The sequence below is a fragment of the Uranotaenia lowii genome, chromosome 2 (genome assembly GCF_029784155.1).
Source record: "Uranotaenia lowii strain MFRU-FL chromosome 2, ASM2978415v1, whole genome shotgun sequence".
NCBI lineage: Eukaryota > Metazoa > Arthropoda > Insecta > Diptera > Culicidae > Uranotaenia > Uranotaenia lowii.
In genome coordinates, this window is record NC_073692.1 from 5509725 (window position 1) to 5536118 (window position 26394).

The 26394-nt window shown below is 38.3% G+C and overlaps 2 protein-coding genes across 2 annotated transcripts; both read right to left on the reverse strand.

Annotated features, from left to right (window-relative positions):
• Nucleotides 1-1414: 1414 nt before the first annotated feature.
• LOC129749431 (odorant receptor Or2-like) lies at nucleotides 1415-4773 on the reverse strand. The gene is made up of 6 exons (XM_055744406.1): nucleotides 4738-4773; nucleotides 2566-2793; nucleotides 2429-2512; nucleotides 1847-2365; nucleotides 1578-1787; nucleotides 1415-1519 (listed from the first exon to the last, which is right to left on the reverse strand). Exons 1-6 carry the CDS (start codon nucleotides 4771-4773, stop codon nucleotides 1415-1417), a joined length of 1182 nt encoding a protein of 393 aa, XP_055600381.1.
• Nucleotides 4774-21836: 17063 nt separating this feature from the next.
• LOC129747035 (odorant receptor Or2-like) lies at nucleotides 21837-23958 on the reverse strand. Its single transcript, XM_055741049.1, has 5 exons — nucleotides 23743-23958; nucleotides 23594-23677; nucleotides 23022-23537; nucleotides 22747-22956; nucleotides 21837-22682 (listed from the first exon to the last, which is right to left on the reverse strand). The coding sequence occupies exons 1-5, from the start codon at nucleotides 23956-23958 to the stop codon at nucleotides 22581-22583; spliced, it is 1128 nt and encodes a 375-aa protein (XP_055597024.1). The 3' UTR covers nucleotides 21837-22580.
• Nucleotides 23959-26394: the final 2436 nt, after the last annotated feature.

Here is a 26394-nt window from a genome sequence, read left to right on the forward strand (position 1 = left end):
GTTCCCAGGAAACAGTTCTTTCAGAGACTGAAGGAACCCAGCAAAGGAATCTTCACGGTGCAACTTGGATTCGAAGTGCACTCAAGTTTTTGTACTTACTTGCGCAATTTCAACACGCACTTATTTAAACTCACTGTGTAAAGTGCAAGTTCGAGCTCGTGATGGTGAAGTTAAGGAAGGCATTCACCAGCTGCATAGCAACAAGTCAGCTGAACTCATAAAAATGGGCTCCAACAAGTCGGCCGATTGACTACACCGGTTGATGGTCCGGACCTGGGACGCAGGACAGCTACCAGAGGAGTGGAATATGGCCCATTTACAAGAAGGCCACCAAATTTGACTGTGAGAAATACCGAGCGATCACTGTCCTCAATGCCGCCCATAAAGTGCTATCCCGATGATCCATGGAAATCCATGGAAAATCATGGACGAGAAGGGCTTTTCCGGAAAGCTTACCAAATTGATCAAAGCAACAATAGATGGAACGCTGTGCTGTGTGCGGAATTCGAGTTCATTCGAATCACGCATGGGCTTCGACAAGGCTATTTGCTGGCCTGCAGATCTGGGACCGTCGAGCCCGCTTGTCCAATATTTACAAGTTCACGATCCGGCGACAAATGATCACCGGAAGTCGTGCCTACTATGGACTTCACGAGCAACTGCGGTCGAGAAGACTTAGACTTGCACGAAGTGTAAGCTGTATATGACACTCATTAGACCGGCTGTACTCTACGGGCACGAGACATGGATATTACTCGAGGGGAACCTGCGTATACCTGCGTATTCGAGCGACGGGAACTTGTTTTTATTATTTACAAGTATTTTTATTAAGGCATCTAACTCATACAGTTTTTTTTGTGCCGAGTATTAATTTCACTTTTGTGTGATGTTAGTAAGACCGGGGAACTGAAATGAAGTTAGAAATTCGTCAATGATCACACAAATTGTGCAGCCAATGATTGAATTTGTGGTAATTTGTGGCAATTTGTGAGAAAATTCCACATGAGAGGAACCAGTGCTCAGAGAGAGTGAAAATGTGCTAATTATTGCAATTTGTGAAGCAATTGTGGAATATTGATGATTACCACTCCATATGCAAAGAATTCTCTCTTGATTTCAACCCCTTGGGTTAGACCAAGTGGAGCGTGATCTGGCGAATTTTAGATGTCTAGATTGGAGAACGGTTGGATCGAGTGAATTGGAGGAATATTGTCCAGCAAGTTATGTCGTGAGATGGAAAACCATGTAAATAAAATAAAAAAATGATAGTATGTATTGAAAGTTAAATGTGACAAGGGGTTCGTTCATATTATTCATTCACCCTTTTTCAACTCCGTTCAAATAAACTAAATCGACGTTAGAAGATGTTGTTTTTAGGTGTTTTTTTCCAATTTCCTTTTTCGGTTTTGGGTTTTTAATTACTGTATACACGTCTTAACAGCGTGAAGTAGGAGTACGATGCATTGAGCAGGGATTGAAACATTTCCAAAGTCATCGGGTATATGTTGCCCACTGTAATCTTGATAAAAAAAGAATTGTAAAACAATGCCATCCAAATTTAAAATGATTTAAATTACCTGTAAAGGCTTCTGAGCACGCAAAATAATCAACAGAAGTTTTCTACGAACAGAAGGATGCAGCTCAACCCAATAGCCGCTGTAAGCTGCCTCTGCAATCGCAACACTTTCTTCACGAATTTCATTTCCATGCCAGTAGAATGCAAATATTTGCGATATAATCATGAAAATGTAAGCCGCCACAATGATGAATTGAGCCATGTGTTCGATCTTTCAAAAGAAAAAAAACGTGTTCAGGAATGGAATTGAGAACTTTAGAGATAACTCACAATGTTGAATAGAAACAATAGAGCACATAGCATAAGTCCAAACGAAAGGAATTCCACCAGGCATATGTAGGTCACCATCGAATTCATTTCCCTTACGTAGATAATGGCTCGTTCATGTTCTTCGATGATTTGTGAAATAATAACTTCATTTTTACTGCTTGACTCGAGCACTTCGTCGGTTCCTTTGAATAGCTTCAGGCGCTGTTGGACTAATTTTATCTGAATCAAGCCAAAAAGTGTACAAGTTGCGAAAAAGCTGGTGAATGGAATGTACATGCAGCATCCGGGAAACGTCAAAAGCACTTGCAGCACATATAGGATTTCGTACTGGGGAGACGAAAAATTGTCCACACCGGGAATGAGCATGCCATAGGGCAGACCGCCCTGTTCGGTGAACAAAGGATAGACCACAAAGCAGGCGCTGATGAATGCCCCCAGCACCAAATTGGCTATTGACATCATTCGGGCTCGTTTGGTAAACAGCTGCAGTAGGCTCTGGATGGTTTCGTCTTCAATTTTCTGCAACCAATAACAATGAATTTTATTTTAAAGCTCTCATTCATACCGAAAATCAAGACTTACTTCGATTTCGGTGTATACTACGGCTATATTCAGCAGAAAGCTTTCGTATTTTTCATGGTTGTACACCAATATAAGAGTCCTCAGCTGTGAATTAAAATTTTAGATTTAAAAGCGATTCAAAATTTTGTTCTACTTACCACTGCATTAAAGTACAACACCGCAAAATAGGCATTTATGATAACTTCATCAATGTTGCCCCAGGCCCGGTACAAATCAGCGAACATAAAAATGTTCATTACGGTCACCGGAACGATGCTTGTGTACAGCATGAAATCATGTTTGAGGATGAAGGACCAGAATCGCCACACACGGGCATTGATGGAAATCATCGGACAGGCAAGGATTTGATCTGCGGCCAGCGACATCTTCGAGCGGAATGAAATTGAGTTATTAATCTTCGATTTTGTCCTTTAAGTAGTCAACCCCTGGCCTGTTCACACCTTCAATTATCAAATCATCACCTTCCGATCCGTAGGCCGAGGGGCGTGCCGGTGAAATTGTTTAATGATAGAGACCAAACACTGGAGGAAGCCATAATTGAAACCACTTGATGGCATTCGTAGCGCGATGTTGAATACTTTGGTAGAAAATTTCTTGCACCGTTAAGGATAACTATCAATTTCCAAATGTCCAGTGTGGGAATGGTCCAACAAATAAGTGTTCCAAATTTAATATGACCCATTCTAAGCACCCCTCAACTGGAGAACCGATTTTCATTTTTCATTATTCAAAAATAATTTGAAGACCAAAAAATGAAAAGAAATCGAAAAAATGCAAAGAAGTTTCTTAGCACAAAACAATACCCGAAGTTTGCTGAACAATAACACTTGTAGCTTGTAGCAACAGTGTTCATCAAACTTAGCACTTCCCAAATTGCATTTTCCCAAACCTATCGTAAACTGCAAGGGATAGAAAGAAACTCATCTGGAAAAAGGCAAAATATTCTTCTGGAAGTTTTTCCACGCGTTGCTTGTCGAGAATAAATTATAAACTTCCTGTTTCATCTGGCTGCTGATTAATTTTCCCCACATGGAAACTAGTTTCCATCCTTTGTTTGAGAAAGCGAACTGCACATTTTGATTGCATTTCAGAAATTCAGTTAGAAATGAATGTTCAGCAGCAAGTTCAAGCTGCGGATCTGACATTGAACATGGCAGACTTTCAGCAAACGCGCAGTATCTGCTTAGGACATTTTACAAGAATTAGTCCTTTCGGATGAAGGAGACAGAACTTATGCGGGCAAAAATTGTGCCAACCCACATGCTGCTGCATACTCAATTTCGCTAAATAGAGTGACAAAGCAATAAATCTGTCACGAGAGCAAGCTACCTTACTTACTACTTACTTCTTCGTTGAAAATGCCAGCAGACAACAAATGAAACTGAACGAATAGAAGCCAGCAGCACCCGTTTTGCTCGAGAGGAAAAATACCGAGCATAACTTTTACCATGCTCACTTAAAAGCTGCCAAATGCCATACGTGACTTGACAGTTTTCCCTCTCTGTGCATACAATCATCCTGAGGGTGGCTGAGAAGATGCTAAGATGCGTTGTTACCTCGAGCTTTGCATACATACATGTATGTATGTATGGATGTACCAGAAAATCTACCGTACCCACGCGATGATTGGATCGCAAATTATATCGAACGTGGGATATAATTTTCCAATACAGTTTCAACGTTATCAATGTAAACCAGTTCGATTATGTCTTTAAATTTTTTTTGATTATTTCTTTAAAAAAAGTTTCATATATATATTTGGAAAACAACGTTAGAAATCTTCCTCAATGTTTTTCAAACGGCAATTTTTCACGGCTCAAACGGTTTTTCAATTTCAAACGGCACATACACTGGGTTTAAAGGAGCCAAAATCAGTTTTTATTACGTTTTATAATTCTCTAGTAAATACTATTGTACATGGCAGATAGAAAAGTAAAAGTTTTAAAGACGTAGATAGATAGATTTAAAAATAGGTAAAGTTCAGACATATATATCTACTAAGTCCATCGCGGCCAACCGTTACATAAGGTTGTTTTCCCGGGCCTTAAGGGAATCAATTAAACTCGTTCGGGCGATAATATGAACCTCACATGACCAAACCACATGTTCGATGTCTTGGTAACCTTGGCCACAGTTACAGAGTTTGCTGCTAGACAGATTTACACGATAGAGTAAAGCGTTCAAGGAACAGTGATTGGACATGAGTCGTGAAAATGTTCGTATAAAATCACAACTCAAGCTCAAACACTTGAACCATGGTTTAAGGCTTACCTATGGGATAATTGAGTGGAGCCACCGACCCAACTCACCTTCTCTCCATTTCCGCTGCCAGTTGGCGAGAACATTTATGCGGACTTAAAAGAAAAATTCATCGAAGGCAATTTCACGTTGATAAACTTCACCCTCAAGCGCGCCTATCTTCGCCAAAGCGTCAGCTTTCTCATTTCCAATTATGGAGCAATGTGAAGGGACCCAAACAAAGGTGATGTAAAAGCCGCGTCTACATAAATTACTCAAACAATTTTGTATTCTTCCTAGAAAGAATGGAGAGTGATTCCCTGGTCTTAAAGAACGAATGGCTTCAACATAACTGAGGCTGTCTGTTACAATATAGTAATATCAATGGTACGTAGAGCGACGTTCTCCAGTGCCCGATAATTGCCCCTAATTCCGCAATATACACTGAGCACGGAGACTGAAGACTATAAGATGCTTTCGAAATTTCATTGAACACTCCAAATCCTGTAGAGTCATTCATCAATGATCCATCAGTAAAGTACACTTTTTCAGAGTTGATGTGTCCATACTTAGCACTGAAAATTCTAGGAACAACAATCGGACGAAGTTGATCCGGAATTTCACGAATTTCCTGCTGCATGGACAAATCAAACTGGTTAGAGAAATTGTCATAGTCAGGGGAAAAAGCACGAGTAGGGGAATACGAAGAAGGATTTAATTGCAAAGACATGAATTCATGATATATAGTCATATATCTTGTTTGAAGATTTTGCTCGAGCAGCTGTTCAAAATTTGCAATCACCAATGGGTTCATGACCTCACGCCTGATGAGGAACCGCAGAGATAGTAAATTGAATCGATCTTTCAGTGGGAGTATGCATGCCAAAACTTCAAGACTCATGTTATGCGTTGAAGGCATACAACCGAAAGCGATGCGAAGACAACGATATTGAATCCGTTCGAGTTTGATGAGGTGTGTTTTGGCAGCTGATTTAAAACAGAAACTACCATACTCCATCACTGAAAGAATAGTAGTTCGATACAACTTAATTGGATCTTCTGGGTGGGCTCCCCACCAGGTGCCGGTAATTGTTCGGAGAAAATTAATCCTTTTTTGGCATTTTCCTTTCAGATTCTCAATGTGAGCTTTCTAGGTGCACTTGGAATCAAACCAAACCCCAAGATACTTGAAACACATCGATTGAGTGATTGTTCTGCCTAGGAGTTGAAGCTTAGATTGAGCAGGTCGATGTTTCTTAGAAAAAAACCACCAGCTCCGATTTCTCTGAAAAGAACTCAATCCCAAGCCCCAACGCCCAGGAAGATAATCTGTCTAAAGTATCTTGTAAAGGCCTGTGCAGATGAGACCCTGTAGAACCAGTTACAGATACTACGCTGTCATCTGCAAGTTGTCTTAGAGTGCAGCCTTCAGAGAGACAACTGTCGATGTCACTCACAAAAAAATTGAACAAAAGAGGACTCAAACATGAACCCTGGGGTAGGCCTATATACGAAATCCTTCTTATCGCAATATCTCCGTGAGCAAAGTTCAGATGTTTCTCACAAAGTAAGCTGTATAAGATGTTGTTTAACAGAGGAGGCAGGCCACGGGAATGCAATTTGTCTGACAACACCTCGATTGAAACTGCATCAAAAGCCCCCTTTATGTCTAGAAACACTGAAGCCATTTGCTCCCGTTTTGCATATGCCATTTGTATCTCTGAAGACAGCAAACCAAGACAATCGTTTGTTCCTTTGCCCCTGCGAAATCCAAACTGAGTATCTGAAAGGAGGCCATTTATTTCTACCCACTTATCCAAACGAAACAGGATCATTTTCTCCATCAACTTCCGGGCTTTTGGATAGCTATGACTCTCACTTGTCTCCAATCTTCGGGAACAATGTTATGCTCCAAGAATTGATTAAATAAATTTAACAAGCGAATTTTTGCGGCGTCCGGAAGGTTTTTCAACAAGTTAAATTCTATTTTATCAACTCCCGGAGCTGAATTGTTGCAAGAAAGGAGAGCAAGTGAGAATTCAACTACACAGCAAAAAAAGTGTTGCGATATTACATCAAAAACGTGCACATAACTTGAGTCGCAAATGATAACTAATATTACATTCTTTTGATGCATCAGCTACTCCATAAATGTAACGTAGTAGACAAATCAGAGCATGAAAATAATGTACTAGTCGCAATCATTTAAGATTATCCTGAGACTTTGTGATACATTAATTGATTCAGAATTCAGATTAGGGATTTTTATCAAGTCGAAAAGGAATGTCGAAATTCAATCAAAAACAAACTGAGCCAAATACATTGAAGCAATTATAAATTTATTACAAATTGATGTGTTAAGATTTTTTTTCAAATTAATTATCTTATACAAAGCTCCAAGTCTAACTATATAAAAATTTCATATAAACATTTCCTGTACAGTATTCCCCTCATCTTGAAGCAGAACTTTAATGCTCGAGCTGTCCGAATATAGGGCAATACGCTGAATCATCATGAATTTTCGACGAAATCAGAATTCATGTTGGGACGATCACTGGACACTTATCTTCCCAAGTTTCGTTCTCAAATCGATTGGTTTAAGCCACTTCGTTTTTTTCAAGTCGGAACACATTATTTTTCAAAGCTATAAATGAAAAATTCTTAGGAAATATGAATAAAATGAAATACTTCCCTTATCATCCGGATGTTTCTTCAACTCATAAAATCTTCTACCGCTCATGCAAATGGGCCAAATTTCCTAAAAATACGAAATTATTAAATGAAACTTAAAGCAACAGTTTTGCTTAAACATTTAGTTGATTTTGGTAGTACTTACAAGCCAGACAAATACTGCTGAGCTCTGTAATCCGTTTCAAACTTTTGGAAATTAATAAAATTTTAGACGTCAATTGAACAAAACATTGACTACTTGATGAGATATCACATGAAAGGTTGTGATATTACACCACACCTATCCAAATCACTCCTATGTGGTGGCACATCACGAATAAGTTTTTGCATTTTACGTGCAAAGTTAAAGATCCATTTGTGAGAATGCTCTTCGCTTTCGTTCGACCGAGATCTATTGCGCATACTTCGTGCCACTTTCCACAAAGTATTCATGGACGTTTCGCGTGACAACCCACCCACAAAATTACGCCAGTAAGCCTGTTTTTTTCCTTCGATCAATTTTTTAAATTGGTTTTCCAGGGAATCATACACCTGAAAATTTCCGATGGTTCCATGCTTCCGAAATGCTTTGAACGCTTTGGATTTATCCGCATACAGTTCAGAACATTGGCTGTCCCACCAAGGGTTAGGAGGCCTTCGATGAATGGATGACGTTGGAATGGGTTTCGTTTGGGAGCGAATAGCACAATCGTAAATCAAGCCTGACAGAAAATTATATTACTCTAATGGAGGTAGATCATCTATAGAATTAATGGCTGTTACGATTGCGTCTGAATATTTTTTCCAGTCAATATGTTTTGTGAGATCGTATGTCAAAGTTGTAGGATTTAAAGAATTGACCCCATTGGTGATTGTAATTTCTATAGGCAAATGATCACTACCATTGGGATCAAGAATTACCTTCCACTGGCAATCCAATGAAAGTGAATTTGAACAGAGCGAGAGGTCAATTGCACTTTGTCTTGCACCCAGCTAACATGAAATCGTAATAGAAATGATAATCCAAATCGAATATTAAGACATTTTCAATAACCATCGTAAACAAATTGGTATTGAGTGATTTTCTATCATTGATTTACGACAAGCTTTGCCCAAAAAAAGTTGAATCGGATAGCAGTTTAGTCAATTCGTAAATATGTCTCCAAATAGTTGAGAATACGCTAATTCGACATTTACGATTTGAGTGAACTGATTTACGATAAATGGGCGATCCTTCCATCTTTCTTCCTTTGACCGGTTCGTGAACAGAAAATCTTACATAAAGAGCTATAGCGCGGATCATTTTAACTGATGTTTTGGCATCGTGGTAAGATTCCGGACAGACAACTCGGAGGCTGGAGTTCAAATCTCGGTCGGGGAAATTTTTTTTTCGTTTTATTCTATTAATTTTACTACTTTACTTATCCACCACAAAAACTCAGTAATTCTTTGAATAATCAACGGTTTTGTCAGCTATCAATTTGATAATGACGAACTTTAAAGGAAACTGTGCAAAATTATTTTTTTCTTTTTCTCTTACATCGTACATATCTCAAAAACGCGTAAATTTTAAATTTTGAAAAAAATAGGTCGAATAGTACTTTTTACAGGCAACAAAATGCTGTCAAAATTTTTAATATCCAATAACTAGTTAACGAGCTATTAGCAAATGAAAGTGTCCCATTTCTAAAAGAACTAAGCTTTACTTCAAATCGTATATTTTGCTTTTTGTGGGGAAATCGAATCGTTAGAATCTTGTCATTGTAGATATATCGCCTCCACTTTTATAGCTATATGCTATTTTGGTAAGTTTAATACAATCTTTTCATCTGGTATATTCGTTTGATTAATTCTGTTGTTCCTGCGATATACCCTCTTAAATGTTTGCTGGGCAGGAGGTTTAGGTACCCGTGTTTTTTCTCCCGTGTTCAAAACAGTTAAATTTGATTAAACTAGAACGAATACAGTATCGTTGTTTGCGTATTGCCATGGGTTGTATGCAGTCGACACATACGATGTGTCTCGAAGTACTGGCGGGAGTAATGCCGTTGAAAAATCGGTTCTTCGATTTATCGCTACGTTTTCTAATTCGAAGTGTTACTATGAATCCTTTGGTGATAGAAAATTTGGAAAGGCTTATGAATATTAATTCGCAAGTAAAATATGTAAACAATTATCAAACTTTTAGTCAGTTAGAAATAAACCCTTCTTTGTTAAATTCGGACACGAGTCACTTTTACCCGATTAACAGTTCCTTGATAAGATTCGATCTGTCCATGACCGCTGACATCCGTGGAATACCAGATCACGTCCGACCCAACGTCATTCCTTCAATCTTTGCATCAAAAGTACGTGAAATTGACCCTACAAAAATGTTCTTTACTGATGGTTCTAGAATCGACAACGCGACTGGCTTCGCAGTGTATAATGAGGGCTTCGAAGCTTCGTTCTGTAAGCGTCAGATAACACTTCCATCGAGGTTGTAGTGATTGGTCGCGAGTAAATTTAGTTTTCAAATATCGCAGTGAGGGAAAATGATGGGTGATGGTTTTCCCCAAATAATGTAGCCTTCAAAGCCGACGACAGCGCCACAAGCCACCAGTATGCAGCCAGGAACTTCAACACGTCACAACCAGAGGGCCATCCATGGTAACACGCGCTGCTTGGTAACCACCCGATCGGTAGCGACGCCCGACGAATTGTACGAAGGTGAAACGATCGTGTCCGCCATAATGGGAGAGCGACGACCTGTACTCGCGGTTCAAGGCCGGTCAAAGGCGGCTTCCTGGTGCTGGCTCACTTCCATTAGTACTACGAAACTGTGAAGTACAAAGTGCGAATACAAACACAGCACACTATTAAGCTAAATTGTGTAAAGCCAGACACCAGGTAAGCCAGGAGACGCCAAACTGCCATTTTGTTCTCGCAGAAATACGGAAGACTAATGCCTGATTCCTCAACAGGACCCCTAAGTTTTGGCCAAAAGAACCCATTTGGCGGGACAGAAACAAACCTTTGTCCCTGAGCTCTGGTCCCTGAATCAACCTGGATTGGACCCCGATCGCCCCGGATAGCCGTTACCATCCGGGTGATCATTGGTTGAAGGTTGTGGTCGAATCCAACAACAACACTCGGAGCGACCAACCAGTTCCCCAAACCCTTCATTGGTCATCATAGCCGAGATTCCTGGAAGGAAAGTCCCGGTTTCCGGTCGAATTATTCCGATAGAGGAGTTGGTCAGCCGTAGCGTCACCATCGTCGCAGCTCCGCCATCTTCAGTAGCGACAACCAGGGCGTGGCCCTAAAAGGTACTGTAACCAATTGACCCTGTTGAAGTGTTGAGAATTGTTGTGGCCGTTAGAAATAAAAATTCGAGAAGTGCATATTTGGGGTTTTTCCTGATCTTAGAGTTCGAACTCCCTGCGATTTCCTTTGGTAAGCGAGTCGCCCTGAGGCCTAATAAAGGGAGTCCCTGTAACGCCGGTGGGGTGGTAGGTTTAACACTTACAGTTCAAGCTTTGAGAGCCATGCTCCGTTTACACTGCTGAGCTAGCCGCTATTTACTGCACCTTGGAACACATTCGCACACTGCCCGCAGACCACTATTTCATCTACTCGGATAGTCTCAGCTCCGTTGAGGCGATTCGATCGATGAAACTGATGAAGCGCTCTTCCCATTTCTTGCTGGAAATTTCTGGGATATTGGGCGCTCTGATCGAAAATTCGTATAGAATTACCTTAGCTTGGATCCCGTCTCATTGTCTTATACAAGGCAATGAGAAGGCGGACGGAGATTGGCTAAGGTGGGCGCGTTACAAGGCGAAATCTTTGAGAGGATAATAACTTACAATGAATACTTTTCAATACCTCGCACTTTAGCGATTAACGCTTGGCAGTCTAGCTGGGATAGTGGCACAAAGGGACGTTGGCTCCATACGATTATCCCTAAGGTTCCGACGAAGGCATGGTTTAAGCATTTTAACTTGAGTCGCGACTTCATTCGCGTGATTTCTCGGCTCATGTCAAATCACTGCTGGCTTGACACGCACTTGTTTCGTATTAATCTCGCTGCAACCAATGTTTGCGTTTGTGGGGATGGCTACCACGACATCGATCATGTTGTATGGACGTGTGAAAGGTATGGTCAAACGAGGGCTTGGCTACTGGATACCCTTAGGGCCCGAGGTAGACTACCTGGTGTTCCAATTCGAGACATTTTGGCAAACTTAGATTTTGGATATTTGTTCCCAATTTACAAATATCTCAAGCTGTCTGACTTGGTCGTTTAGTCCGCTTATCCACGTAAACTCTCCCCTTGTGTGTTCTTCATTTAATGTCTGTTTTGTTTATTTATTAGTACCACCTCTCATCCAACGGGTTCGACACATTTCTGAAGAAGGCTGGCCAGAAGATCGGAAACCGATACCAAACCGTAGCTACCGAAACCACAGCTACAGGAGGCCACCACCGGACCCTAATGGAAAACTGATATTGGAGAATAACCCCTATAAACCCCTTCCTTTTCCCATGTTTCTTGACATACTCCGCCGTCATACTCATTTCGGTTATAACGCCCTCTATTTCTACGTCTCGAGACGGAACGTACACCCTATACTCTTAGGTGAAATGCTGGCTAGCAACAATCTCATTTGCTGCTTTCAGACTACCAACAACGACACGTAGTTTGTTGGGCCTCACTTTTGTGATTTCGGTTACGGAGGTCCATTTGGCGAGAGTCTTTGTTATCTGAACGACATTCAATGATTTGCCGTTCGGCTTTGGCCTAAAAAAAAACAACCCACGGGCCGGTAGAAGATGTGTTTTCCGGATAAACTTTTATGCGGAGAGGCACTAAACTACGCAAGAAGAACCACAAGGGCCTGGATCCTCTTCAGAACTCATATTTTCTACTGGTAAATTTGGAAATTCAACGGTTCCAGGAGATTCAAACAATTTGAAAGGATCTGGCTCAACCCCTTTGTGCATAAATTACTATGAAAGTGAGAGTGCATAAATAATAATTTAAAAATGAAGAAAATGATGGTAAGTTAAGAGAGAAAAAGAAAAGTACAATAGTATTTCTTAACTCAAATGAAATCAACCGGAAAACTGATTTTGACTTACTTTTTCTATTGGCTGGGTCTCGAATGAGTAGCTCCTCACTGGCTTGCGAAGTCTTAACTGGCTCGTAGAGCAGAAGTAACTGGGCCGGTAGAACCTGGCGCGGTAGAACTTGGCAAAAAACCCTTCCAGGGGAAAAATGCGCTGATTTTTTTGGCCTGTCCTGGTAATTGTGGTCCAGCTTCGGTTGTCCTTATTCAGTAGTCGCCTCGAGAAAATTGCTCGGTCACCCGGTCGCGGGAAACAATCCCGTATATTTCGGATGTCCAGTTCCTTCCTAGCCGTCCTGGCGGTGCACAAAAACCGGATGGTTCGAACTGCTAGGCACGAAAGGCTCGTTCTCGATAATTTTGGCAATTATTCACTTACTAAAACTTATTTTACTTAATATTAGCTTAGCTTAGCTTAGCTTGATTGACTACTCACATCCACCTTAAATCATTGAACTCGAAATTTGTTGTAATTTTTCATAGGAAACAGAGAATCACAAATTGTGCTCATTTTTTGTTTAATAGGATATTATATTTCAAATGTTATTCTTTATCTTAATTGAATAATTTCGAATTCCATGATCGCAGGCGTGGCTAAGTAGAACGAGTTCCACATCGCCAATGGTTGCTACTCCGTGATTGACCGAGGCCATCAATTGTGCACAAGGGTCAAAAGAATGATGCTTGGGAATAGGATCATTCTCAATGTACAAAACTGATGCTCTCTCTTTTTAAACATCAATAACGGCGCCGGCCACGTCCTAGTAGTCAATAGATAGTAAGGAAAAATAGAGAAAGGGATGAAAGACATAAATTTGCGCCTTAGGACCGAGGTCACCTCTGCATCCTAGCAATTAATTTTGTTTGGGAGTGGGGGTAAAAGGATACGATCTGGAAACACTTTTGACAAGTGCATGGATCTGTTTTTCTCGACCTGTTTTCCTAATGATCTTTCTAATAGCATTATATTGCACAAATACTGCTTATTTGTATCTCCTTATAGAACAACATGAAAATACCTTTGCATCGAAATCAGATGAGCTACGGTCCATCTGCGATCCCTACTGACCAATGCATAATAATTGCACAGTGAAATAACGAACGAAAATTTCTTTGATAGAAACATACTTATGTAGATTTGCCTTATTTATCTTTTCGTGTTTTTTTACCTAGCAAGCTTTTCTGATCTTTTGTTGAAGTCGATATTCAATGATAAAACTTCGGAAGATTGATCATTATTTTGCATTGAATTGTGTTCTTTCTTAAAATGACCAAAAATATTCATCAGCTATTGAGTCTATATATCCTTGCTTATCCTTTTCCAAACTTCTCTCAAAAATACAAAATTTGTTTGCTATACAGTTTATTGACAAATATTCAAGATGTTTTTCCAAGCATATTCAAAAATTGTTTGCTTCTGACTAATATGATAATCAGTCCTAACTGACATTTCAAAACCATCCTACTTTCAAATCTTGTTTTAAATTAGAGAAATGAATATTAAATTTTTTGAGACATTTGGTTTTTCCTTGATATTTTCATCCGAATAGTAAAAGTCTGATTCTATGTAGTCCAATAGCTCGAACTGTGTTCGTTATAAATGAGGAGTTTTGATGAAATTTGTTTTCAATCACAATGGTGATACATGAAGATTTTTGATAAAAATACATTAAAAACTAAGTTAAACATTATAAAAATTAAACTTTCCAAGACGATTCACACCAGTAATATTTGAAAGTCAACTTAATTCGAACATATCGTGGGAAATATTTCTTGAAAACATTAACTTGAAAATTGAATTTTCCTACAGCTGCATTAAAAACTTGCATCTTAAACAAATAATCTATATTAGAGAAAAATATTTAAAAAAAAAATGTATTTGTATATTGTATATTTATTGATTGTCTCCTGTAGTATTATTAAGAAAGTTTTGCGGCTCATGAAAATTGGTTTCTTATCACCACAGAACAAAAGGGGATACAAGAATTCGTGAATGACTTCATTAGATTTATAAATAATCGACTACACAACTTTTTATTCGAAATGCGCTAGCTTTCATTAATTACGTACTGATGATTTTTGCTACCTAAAATTTTCATTTATTTTTGTTATTCTCAACATTAACTTTTTTTCGTCAAGTTAGTTTATCATTATAACGCAGTATAATATGAAGATATTATGCTCTAACTTTAAAAAGTTTCTTCAACAAATATAAAAAGTTTTGGCGATGATGTGTAGATGAAGTAAATACAGTTTGAGATCAATATGTAAGTTAATAAACAAAAAATCAGTCAAAACTTTGCACATACTACAAATATATGCATAGCCGCTACATAACTAACATAAGTACGAGAGTTTCATAATCGATTCCACAAACTAAATAACATCCTTTATATTTGAGTAAAAAGAATTCTTGAATGACAAAAAGCTCAAAATTTAATAAGTGCATTGCACGAAGGATAGATTTTTAAACAAAAGAAATCATTTTCGAAGCATTATGAATCTATAACGACTAAAAATAACGCCGTTGATCTACCCTCTACTAAAATGAAAAATCCTCGTTTCAACTTTTTGCTAGGCAATCGTTGAAAAGTTGTGTGTGTGTGTGTGTGTGTGTGTGTGTGTGTGTGTGTGTGTGTGTGTGTGTGTGTGTGTGTGTGTGTGTGTGTGTGTGTGTGTGTGTGTGTGTGTGTGTGTGTGTGTGTGTGTGTGTGTGTGTGTGTGTGTGTGTGTGTGTGTGTGTGTGTGTGTGTGTGTGTGTGTGTGTGTGTGTGTGTGTGTGTGTGTGTGTGTGTGTGTGTGTGTGTGTGTGTGTGTGTGTGTGTGTGTGTGTGTGTGTGTGTGTGTGTGTGTGTGTGTGTGTGTGTGTGTGTGTGTGTGTGTGTGTGTGTGTGTGTGTGTGTGTGTGTGTGTGTGTGTGTGTGTGTGTGTGTGTGTGTGTGTGTGTGATCCATTCCATTGAGATGCCATTCATTGCCTGGTAAGTCGTTGTAAACATCATTTTTTTCCCTAATAGAAACTATGGAGTATTTTGTATTTATTAAACAAAAAATTTGTCAACATTAGTGGCTCAAGCTCATCATTACGAGTTCAAGTTTCCAGAATGATCTTATGGTTGTCTCAAATTGCTTTCGTTTTGTAACTGATATGTTGCAGAACATTTCTAATTTGTGAATGGTTTATATCATAAATTATTGTTATCTTTGACAATTACTGCAGCACTGTTAACAGTTAATTAAAGCTAACAAAAAAAAAAAAAAAAAAAAAAAATTGCGGCCTTTTTTTTCAAACCTAATATTATTAACGCATGAAAGGTGATTTGAATATTATTTTAATTTATATCTTAAATATTTATGTTAGAATGATGAAATTTTTTGAAACCAACCAAGCAAAAGAAAATTCTAACCATCTTCTTCAATCAATTGACCAATGCTTTCCCATCTCCTTCAATCAACAATTTTAATATTTCTTGATAAAAATTTTGAAGTTTCTTATTGCCGAAATCAGAATTTATTGGAACTGTTTTGAATGCCAGGTTGTAAGTTGCGATTGTATTTCTTTAATAATAAAATAGAGTTTGATAACGCGATTGGATTTGATGTTATTAAATGTATATCTTTTTCTGATTCAGAAGCATGCACAATTTCAAAAGCCTAAAAAAATTTTAAGATTTACCTATCGATATAAAAGTGTTTACATTTTAACAGCTTTTCTGATGTCACTGTTCGATTCTAACCGCTATGACGAGCTTCAGGTCTCTCATGCCGTCCGGTAAAATGCCCCATTCCACTGAGCAAATCCACTACTGCTGTGGGTTATCAAAATCACACATCAACACATCGCCCATTGCATTAAATGTTACATAATCCAATCCATTTGAACGACTAACTCACAGAATTCAAAGCGAATCATATATTGATATTAAATTAAAATAAAAGAAAATACTTATCCTTGATATCTTGAATTTTTCGGACATCCTAAAACTTATTTTACTTAATATTTTAGCAAAACTTTAACGGAGCAAAAAAAGCACACGTGGTGACAACTCAGCATAAGCCTACTAGATGAATGTTTTAAACTTTATATTGAAGAATTTTTCATCATTTCAGGCGTGTTTCAGCTGCACATCCCGAAAGGAGTTCATATAAATCAGATGGGATTGGGTGTAGCCATAATATATTTTCCATGCTGATGATTCATTTATATTTTACTCTTCGTAATGCAAATACGTAAGGTGGTTTTTTTCTAATCTAATTTATATGACCGTCTTATTTTAAATTTTCATCGATACAAAGACCGAGGTATTTTATTTGTGACACTTGTTCAATCTGAATGTCATTTATTGATAACATTAGTGTTCCTCTTAGTGAAAAATTCATCAATTTAGTTTTCTGTAGATTCATAAATAAATAATTTAGGGGAAAAATATTCGGGAATAACTTCGATATCATGTTTTATTTGAGCAATAAAATCATTCAAATTTTCAGTGACATAGAGCAACCTTGCGTCGTCTGCATACATTTGAAGTTTTCCATTTAGAGGTAATTGAAAGATATCGTTTATATAAATATTGAACAAAAGCGGCCCGAACACGGAACTTAGAGGAACGCCTACTAGATTATTCTCGGTGAATTAGAGTTAGACCCTAGGTTAACTAATAGAGTTCTGTTAGATAGGTATGATTCCATCAACGATAGTTAGATCGATTCAAAGCCCATGTCATTCAATTGTTTTTTTTTATAAAACAGTCGAATACTTTACTGAGATCTATGAACAAACGTTTTTTTTTTATCATCAAGATTCGTTGTTATATTATTCATGAGGTTTGCAACTGCAGAAAGGGTATTGGATTTAGGAACAAAGCCAAATTGTTTTTTATTTATTATTTGCTTATTTACGCAAAATTCTTGAATTTAGCTTAGCTTGATTGATTACTAACATCCACCTTAAATCGTCGAATCCAAAATGCCTTTCAACTTTAAACGCTGGTTGATTTTTCGAAGCATTTTTTTCAGTTTTCTATTGTAAGGAAGGCTTAATGGAACAGTTCAAAGAACAATAAAATATAGCATTTTAAACCCCACGATCTCTGGCGTGGCTCAGTAGAGCAAATTTCACATCGCTAATAGTTGCTACTCCGTGATTGTCACGGAGGTCACAGAGGTCAAATAAATGGTATTTGGGATTAGTAGCTTATTTTCAATGGACAAACCTGAAACTCTCTCTTTGAAACGTTAATAAAGGCGCCGGCCACGTCCTAGAAGTCAATAGATAGGTAGGAAAAATAGAGAAAATGATGAAAGAAATAAATTTATGTTTTAGGATCGAGGTCACATCTGCATCCTAGCAAAAAAAAATTGTTTGGGAGTGTTTGGGGTCAGGACAAAAAACTCGATCCTACCGTTGAGTCGCACGTGATGTCCAGCGAGCTTTGATGTCCCTTCCGAAAGGAACCGGTTCAATGACCTCGGTGGTCGAGTTCAACATGCGATTGCATGCACAAAGTTCTTTTGTCCAAGGAATAACGCATGATTTGGACAATTATAAATCAATTTATTGCACTTATTGAACACTAACAACTTTATTGTAACTAGCTTGAAATTTTTTTTTTGATTCTAACACATTTATTAAACTACGAGTATCCCCTGTAGTGCGTCTCGACGGATGGTTGACGGAGACTGAATTTCGTCCGCTGGTATGGTCATCGGCATGGTTACCTTGCTGGTCCCGTATCACTTAGTTACTCGCCGATGGGATGACCTAAGGTAGTGGACTTTCGTTCTCACTGAAGGGAACGTGGTGTGAAATATTTCCATTGGTAGCAACGATGGTCATTGCCATCCCATACCATTTTTTTTTCGTTCTCACTGCAAGCTTCCGCTTGTGGTGGTTATCACGCTTGGTTAACTGATGTATGGTCAGAAATACTTGAACCAATATACACCACTTAACGAGAAAACGGGAGACTCGAATAGCGCTATTACACTGTTACTTGTTTATGTAATCTAACGATGTCCTAAAAATGAATCAAAACCTGTTTTTTGACAATACCACCTGGAACCTCTTATAGACAAACTAAAAAAGTATTGATCAGGGAAGCCGTCCTAATAAATTTTCATCACTATTTTCTTTAGTTTACGTACAGTGATAAAAATATTATCTGAGAGTTCAGATATAATTTCCAAGTTAGATTAACGGGTGTTAAATAAAAAATGAGAATGTTTTCAATACCTTTCAGTAACTCAAATAAAGAGCGTAAAATTTTCTTTATCCAAGAAAATTGCGCTTTGGGCTCCCTAGAAACAGTAGGCGTGTTTGGTTTTGCTAGTTTGAATTTAGTCAAAGCAAAGATGGCGTCGAAACAGCACGTGCTCCGCGAACGCATTGTACGGTTCTACGAAATGTATTTCCAGCAAGGAAAAAAGTTCACGGTGGCACATTTTAAGGAAGAAATTGTACCTGTCAGTACGGTATATCGTTTCCTGGGTTCCCTGAACGTAGAGCGGAAGGTGGAATTGGTCGATAATGACGAAGCAGAGGAAGACATCGTTAAAGAAGCTGTTTGACAACAAGGACGCAACCAGCCTGCGTGACGCCGGTCGGAAATATGGCTGCTCCCACGTATTGATCCATCGTACCCTCAAGATGGAAGTAATCGTTTGCAGGAAGAAGACGAGGTCGCCGGAGTACACGGAGGAGTAGATTGAGATGGTTAAATTACAGTGTCGGTGGATGACCAAAAAATACCATGGGACGTCATTCGTTCTGGCTGGCTGGCGTACCTTGAGGAGAAAAAGATACCGATCGTGCCGAAAGATCGTAACCCAACAAACTCGCCCCAGTGCCGCCCAATAGAGGATTTCTTTGGCTTACTCAGTGCCCTAGTGAATAAAAACAATTGGAAGGCCGAGGACACGAAGTAATCGATGAAATAATGTTGATGTTGAATTTGCGTAGGTTAGAATCGCTGTGATTTATTTTTATGATACAATAATAGTGAGAACATTTATGTTGATTTTTGATCGTTGGAGATGTAAGAGTTTTTTTTTAAATTTAGAGTACCTACGTACGTAAATCAATAAAAAAAATCACGTAATGAATCGTTATTTAAATCATGCCTGAAGTTTCTCAAATCCACATTCAATTCATGTTTCTATAATAAATACATGAAATTTAACATACAATTTGTTGAGCTTGAACTATCTGAAAACTTCCTTACCTCCCTAAAAAAATTATTCAAATTTGCCTTTCTATTAAAAAATCACTGAGAGCAAGTTCACTCGTGTTGGAAGAAAGTGATAGAAATTTTTACATTTTAAGTACATTTTTACAATGCAAAACATTTTTCAAGATCTGATGCCGTCAAGTGTTTTTTCAACACTGTTTCTATTTCAGGTGTATATGTATATGTATAAATCCAACTATTTTTGCATCACAGCATGCACAAATGGACATAGTGTTGTGAAGAAAATTGACGGCCGCAGATCTTGAAAAAAATTAACAATGTTAAATTTTCAAAATGTGCTTGACTTGTCAAAATTTCTACCACTTTCTTCCAACACTAGAGAACTTGCTATGATAGAATATAATAGCCTTTTGTATTGTTCTTCGGGAACTATTTGTAAGTATTGAATTTTCAAACCTGGTTCTATCATTCTGAAAATTGAAAAGAAATTTTAGCCTTTATCCCTCCATGATGGATACAAGCTGTGCATAATCTTCTTTTATACATGAAAGAGCTTTGAAAAGTGGTCTTAAAAACCTCATATTTTGATATTAGCCGATTTGATTTATAATTTCCAGAGCCTAACAATAAAAAAAAATTTGCACAAGATAAAAACTACATCATATTTTTATCTCAAATCGTAAAAAAAACCCATTCATGGGATGATTGGAAAGCCAAATATTGTTTGTTACATTAAAACGCATCAGGGATTTTTTCGAGAATTTTATTTAATACCAATAAGAAAATTCACTTCATTTTTTTTGTACCTTTAACCAACACATTTCATAAATTTTATTATTCTGTGGATAATTGTTGGCTTTTTGGATTAAGTTTTACTAACTTAAGATCAACTAGAATGACTCATCTTTCATCTAGTATAGAAAAAGTGGAGGTGATAGGTATTGAATATAAAACACAACAAAATAAATAAATATATCCAAGATGAATTAATTCAAAATCATTTGATTCGAAAATGAAACATTGTCGTATCATCGGGGCATATAGTGATCAACAATACCTCATAAGAAATTAATCGTAGACAAATGTTCTGAAATCATTTTTTTATCATTTATTTTGTTTCTAAAATTTTTATTGGTTAAAAAGAGTTTGGCTGCTTAAAGCCTAAAGGTATGAGAACTTACAAAAAAAATCATAGTGCAATAATAGCAATAAAAAAATTCTTCACAACTGGCATCCCTGACGAAATCGTGTCCGGAATACTCGCTGTCACAAGTTACACGAATTTCTAGAATAAGTGATTCCATTTTTTCCGCAAGAAGATACTGATGCTGTCGCCTTTTCACTGTATGGAGAAAACGAATGTGGTAAATATTGGTTAAGTATAATTGGTATGGTGTAATTTATTTTATTTATTTATTTTTTTTATTTAAGGATATATGGGCCAAGCCCGTCATCCAAACTACTTAAAAATTATCTTACATAGAATTGATTTCTTAAATATAGCACATAGAGCTTCTTAATTGTCGGGATGCTTAAATTAAGGTCTATTACACTGTTAATATTATTCACCTACCTCATAAAACGGAAAGCTGGTTCGTTGCGGCTGTAATTCGTCCTGCGATGGTCAAGTGCATAACGCCTGCGTCGTCTCAAAGTCAGAGTGCTTGTGTTCGCTGTCAAGCGGGAACATAAAAACGTTGAGTCCACCATGCCTCTATCTACCTTAAGAAAAAAGGTTAAATCATTTATGCGGTGCCGACTTTCCAACAGGTCCAAATCTAGTAAGCAACATAAATGTTCATATTCCGGTAAACTCTCTCCCCAGGCAAGATTCCTCACTGCAAATTTGACGAAACGCTTCTGAACAGCTTCCATTCGGTTTATGTGTGTTTGGTACATGGGCCTCCAAACTGTGCTCGCGAAATCGAATCTCGATCGTGTTAGATTCAACTCTATCTGTATCTGCCCCTCCATAGTGGTTGACCTGTGCTGCACAAAAAGTTTGGTATGTATTGATAAGGCTTCTAACTAAAATTCCACTCGCACATTTAAACTATCTTTCATTTCTCCTCCTAAATTAAAATTAAATAACACACATGATGATGAATCTTTTCATGAAATTTATTTGAAATTGGAATTCTGAAATTGGGATATCTCGAACATTTTCTGATCCAGCATTACTTATTTGCTTAATAATCCCTTTTTGATCCAGAAATTTAAACGAAATTCAACTTTTTTTTTTTTTCAATTTAGAGATTTATAGACGATTTATATCTTAATATTATCAATAACCAAAGCATAACTGTAAGCATAATCATCGTTCGTCGTGGAATGCATTTCAAGATGCTACTTTATTTTCGCATGACGGCAAACATAAAAACCTACAAACATATTCAGTTGATTTCCATGGAAAGTGCGGAAAATATCCTACAACTTGTCTCCGTCCTGGAGTGGGAATAAATTGGTTCTTCGAAAGAGCAACGGATCAGCACGTTTGGTTCGTATTTTCATCAGAATTATGTGTATATCTTGGTCCTGCTGGAGGAGTGAAGCTGGGATTAAAATAGGAGTTCTCAGGCGGGTGGTCTTTTGCTTAGAAGAACGAAAATTCTTTCACGACTCACCTTTTTTTTTTTTTTTTTAAGAAGTTAAGAGGGTTTAAATTTAATTTCCAAGGAACAATCTTGGAATATTTTTAACATGTGGAAGCCTATAAATAACAAGTGCTATAGTTCGGTGCATTAAATAAACTTGTCCACTGTTGCTAAAACAGATAAAACTACGGAGCATAATTAAAGTGCAATGCAGCATAGAATGTGCTTATTGTTTTTCAAGCTTTCTTCAAGTGATAGTACAGCAAAGTTTCGTTGTCCTTTTTCTCCTCCACGAGAAGACTCGAGTTTTTGTGGATTCAATTTGCTCGGCTTATCTTAGGGCTTCCATGTTTTTAATTATAAACTCGCCTCAGCAGGGTGAAATACGAATAGGACGCATTCAGCAGCGATTGGAACATTTCCAAAGTCATTGGATAAACATTTCCCACTGTGATCTGAAAGAAGGAATTAGGTTAATGCGAGTCAAGTGCGGCAATCTCGGCGCCAGCAGCGATTTACTTCCAAGGGCCGCTGAGCCCGGCCAATCAGTAGCAGAAATTTCTTCTTATTCGATTCGTCCAGCTCCATCCAGGGACTGCTGAAGGCGGCATCGGCCAGGGCCATACTTTCAACCCGAACTTCATTTGCATGCCAATAGAAGGCAAATATTTGCGAAATTATCATGAATATGTATGCGGCCACTATTACTATCTGTGCTTGATTTTCGATCTGAAAAGAAACTGAATCAATCAAATATTCCCCAGCTAGGTGAAATATGTATCTATCTAGCTTACGATGTTTAACAGGAAAAGCAAGGCGCACAGCATCAAACCAAAGGAAAGAAATTCAATCAAACAGATATAAGTCACCAGGGAGTTGAGTTCGTAAACATAAGTTATGATGCGCTTATGATCTTCGATAAACTTTGTGATTCGCTCGGTGATGGCTTTAGTGTCACCCTCTTTGATGTCCTCTCCAAACGTTCTCAGTTGGCGTTGCAGCGTCTGAATTTGAACCATACCGAACAAAGTAGCCGAGGCGAAAAAACTTGTGAACGGAATATACATGCAGCAGCCGGGAAAAGTCAGGACTACTTGGATGACGTATAGCATTTCGTACAGGGGTGACACAAAGTTGTTTATACCAGGGATGAACATGCCATACGGTAGCTCACGTTGGCTGGCAAACATCGGATAAACCACATAGCAGGTGCTAATAATTGCCCCCAGGGCTAGATTAGAAATGGACAGCATTCGACCTCGCTTAGTGTAAATGGTTAGAAGCTTTTCAATGACAGGATCCCGAATCAACTACAATTTATGTTTGTTTATTTTGAAAATGTAAAAAAAACAATTGAACGACTTACCGATATTTCATGGTAGGTTGTAGCAATTCTTTCTAGAAACCCTTCGTAAGTTTGGCGATTATGAACCAATATTAGCGTTCTCAGCTGCGAAAAAACGAAATCTATTGTAACAAAGAAGGCCCCACAGTCCGATGCAATTCTCAGATTACCACAGCATTAAAGAACAGCACGGCAAAGTAGGCATTGATAATCAGCTCGTCGATTTTCCCCCAGGCCCGATACATGTCGGCAAACATAAAAACGTTCATCACACTCACCGGGATGATGCTGATGTAGCGCATGTGATCATGCTTGAAGACAAACGACCAGAAGCGCCAAACCCCCACGTTGACCGAGATAATAGGACAATGGAGTGCATTAGACATTCTTAAGAATTTAGATGATTTTAAAGGGTCACTTGAAAAATGCTCCTCCACCAAAGAAACTATGCAATTGTTTGAACAAGTCTCAAAATTTCCATTTTATATCTGTGAGCAATTCGCCTGCTTTGCATTTTTCATGAGCGATGTTGTTCACACCATTTATCTATCAAAGGCAGTTTTCGCCTATCCCAATGTTAATTGCTGTTGACGGTTAATCGATACGATGCAAAGTTTGTCAGTTTAAATTCTCACACTTGCTTCATTTGAGGAAAACTAACTTGAGAACTGTAACATATGGTTTATTTTTACTGGGCTTGGAGAACTTTCGAATCTACAAATTATTCACAACGTAGTTTAAAACCAAGTTGCTAATATAAATAATAGCGTTGCGATTAGAAAGAAATAAAAAAAATTTCGTTGGCGAATTTTATTAATTTTCAAGTACAAGATTTATTCTTCTTCTTCTCCTAACATCAACATGGCCAATACTTGTATGTATCCTGAAAAAACTTGCGTTCCTCATTTTTCTTTTCAACAAAGTATCTGATACTAGGAACATGCATTGCAGATACTACCACGACCAGGCCATCCATGTGATGACAAACCGAAGACACAGGAACAAAGAAAGAATGAAGCGTGGAGTTCCCTTCCAAACGCTTCATATGATTATAACTAAAAAACAAAAATAAAATTGAAAATAAAGATTAAAACATAGCTTAGAATCCTTAGAGTTGTAAATATGAGGACCATCTAAAAATTTGACTTCAATTCCTCCATCATTCTACCAATCCATTCAGAAAATCTTCTAATATGTGTTGTGAAACTTCTTGGTTGAAGAATTCTAAGAGCAAGTTCACTGGTGATGGGAAAAAGTGGTAGAAATTTTGTCACTTTTAGCACGTTTTGAAAATTTTGCCATGCAAAAACATTTTCAAGATCTGTGGCCTTCAAGTTTTTCAACAACACGTGTTGTAGGTTCGCAGTATGCAAAAAATAGCAATATTTCTATCACTTACGGCTGGAATAGAACAGTGCTGTAGAAAAATACAACGCCCAATGATCTTGAAAATCTTTATGCATGTTGAAATTTTAAAAATGTCAAAATTTCTACCATTTTTCCCCACACCAGTGAACTTGCTCTAATGAATCAAAGCATTCGAGAGATTTCCTTTTTTTCCACCACGGTATTAGCGTGATTAAATTAAAGGGAAACTTTCGGTTGCTTTAATTCTCCAAAAATCTCATTTCCAATCTGAGAAATCGTTCAGAAAAAACTACATACTCATCCATGTATTTGTTTATTGCAGTTCAAACAACTTATCGAAAAAATGAGATCTTGGTTCGGTTTGAAATAACTTGAAACCCTTAAGATTACTTTTCACGGAAAACACGGCCGTCATTTGAAGGTAAAGCCTCCGATCACGAATTCTGATGGACGCAGAGACAACTGGAACCAAGGGAGGAAAAACGTGGACAACGTTTCTTACTTACTTACTTAATGATCCCGCGCCGATCCTCCGGTGCATAGGGCCGTGGTAAAAGACCTCCACTGTTGACGATCCGGAGCCAGCGTCTTCACCTGGTCCCAGTCAAGATTCTCGTCGACAGTTCGGATTTCAGCGGCTAGGCTTCGCCGCCACGAATTTCTGGGTCTGCCTCTTCTTCGATGACCTTCTGGATTCCAATCTAGCGCCTCTCTGCAAATCTCGTTTTCATCTCTTCGCAACGTGTGCCCAATCCATCTCCACTTACGTTCCCGAATCTCGATTTCTAGCGCCTTTTGATGACACCGGCGATGTAGTTCCTCATTCGAGATCCAGTTGCCAGGCCACCAAGCGCGGATGATATTCCGCAGGCAGCGGTTTACAAATACTTGCAGTTTTCGCGTCGTTACCGCATATGTGCACCAAGTTTCGCACCCGTACAGCAATACGGATTTGACGTTTGAGTTGAAGATTCGGATTTTTGTTCGTAGAGAGATCTGGCGTGACCGCCAGATGTTTCGGAGACTCGCAAACGCAAATCGGGCCTTTCTGATCCGTGTTTCGATGTCTTTTCTGGTACCACCATCAGGCGTAATCTGGCTACCAAGATACTGGAAGCACTCCACTTTCTCAACTTGTTGCCCAGCTACCATGAAACTGGAGGGATTTCCTGTGTTGATCTCCATCGACTTGGTCTTTCCGACATTTACTTTGAGACCTGCTGCCTTGGAACTTTCGGTGAGGTCGTCGAGTTTGCTCTGCATATCTGGTTGTGATTGGGCGAGCAAAACAATATCGTCAGCCAGGTTAAGGTCGTTCAGTTGCTCCATTGTTGAAGGATTCCACGGCAATCCTCGGTTCGGTGCACAGTCAATCGATCCAATCAGAATCTCATCCATTACGATTAGAAAAAGTAGCTGTGATAGAATACATCCTTGTCTCACTCCAGCAGTTA

What these genes read in the sequence shown, in the direction of transcription:
- LOC129749431 (XM_055744406.1), bottom strand. Translation starts at nt 4,773, where the DNA reads ATGTTCTCGCCAACTGGCAGCGGAAATGGAGAGAAG. An exon ending in TATTGTTTCTATTCAACATT is followed by an intron (nt 1,788 to 1,846) that starts GTGAGTTATCTC and finishes TTCTTTTGAAAG; the next exon opens with ATCGAACACATGGCTCAATT. An exon ending in GTGCTCAGAAGCCTTTACAG is followed by an intron (nt 1,520 to 1,577) that starts GTAATTTAAATC and finishes TTTTTTATCAAG; the next exon opens with ATTACAGTGGGCAACATATA.
- LOC129747035 (XM_055741049.1), bottom strand. Translation starts at nt 23,958, where the DNA reads ATGTCTAATGCACTCCATTGTCCTATTATCTCGGTCAACGTGGGGGTT. An exon ending in CAACCTACCATGAAATATCG is followed by an intron (nt 23,538 to 23,593) that starts GTAAGTCGTTCA and finishes CATAAATTGTAG; the next exon opens with TTGATTCGGGATCCTGTCAT. An exon ending in TGCTTTTCCTGTTAAACATC is followed by an intron (nt 22,957 to 23,021) that starts GTAAGCTAGATA and finishes GTTTCTTTTCAG; the next exon opens with ATCGAAAATCAAGCACAGAT.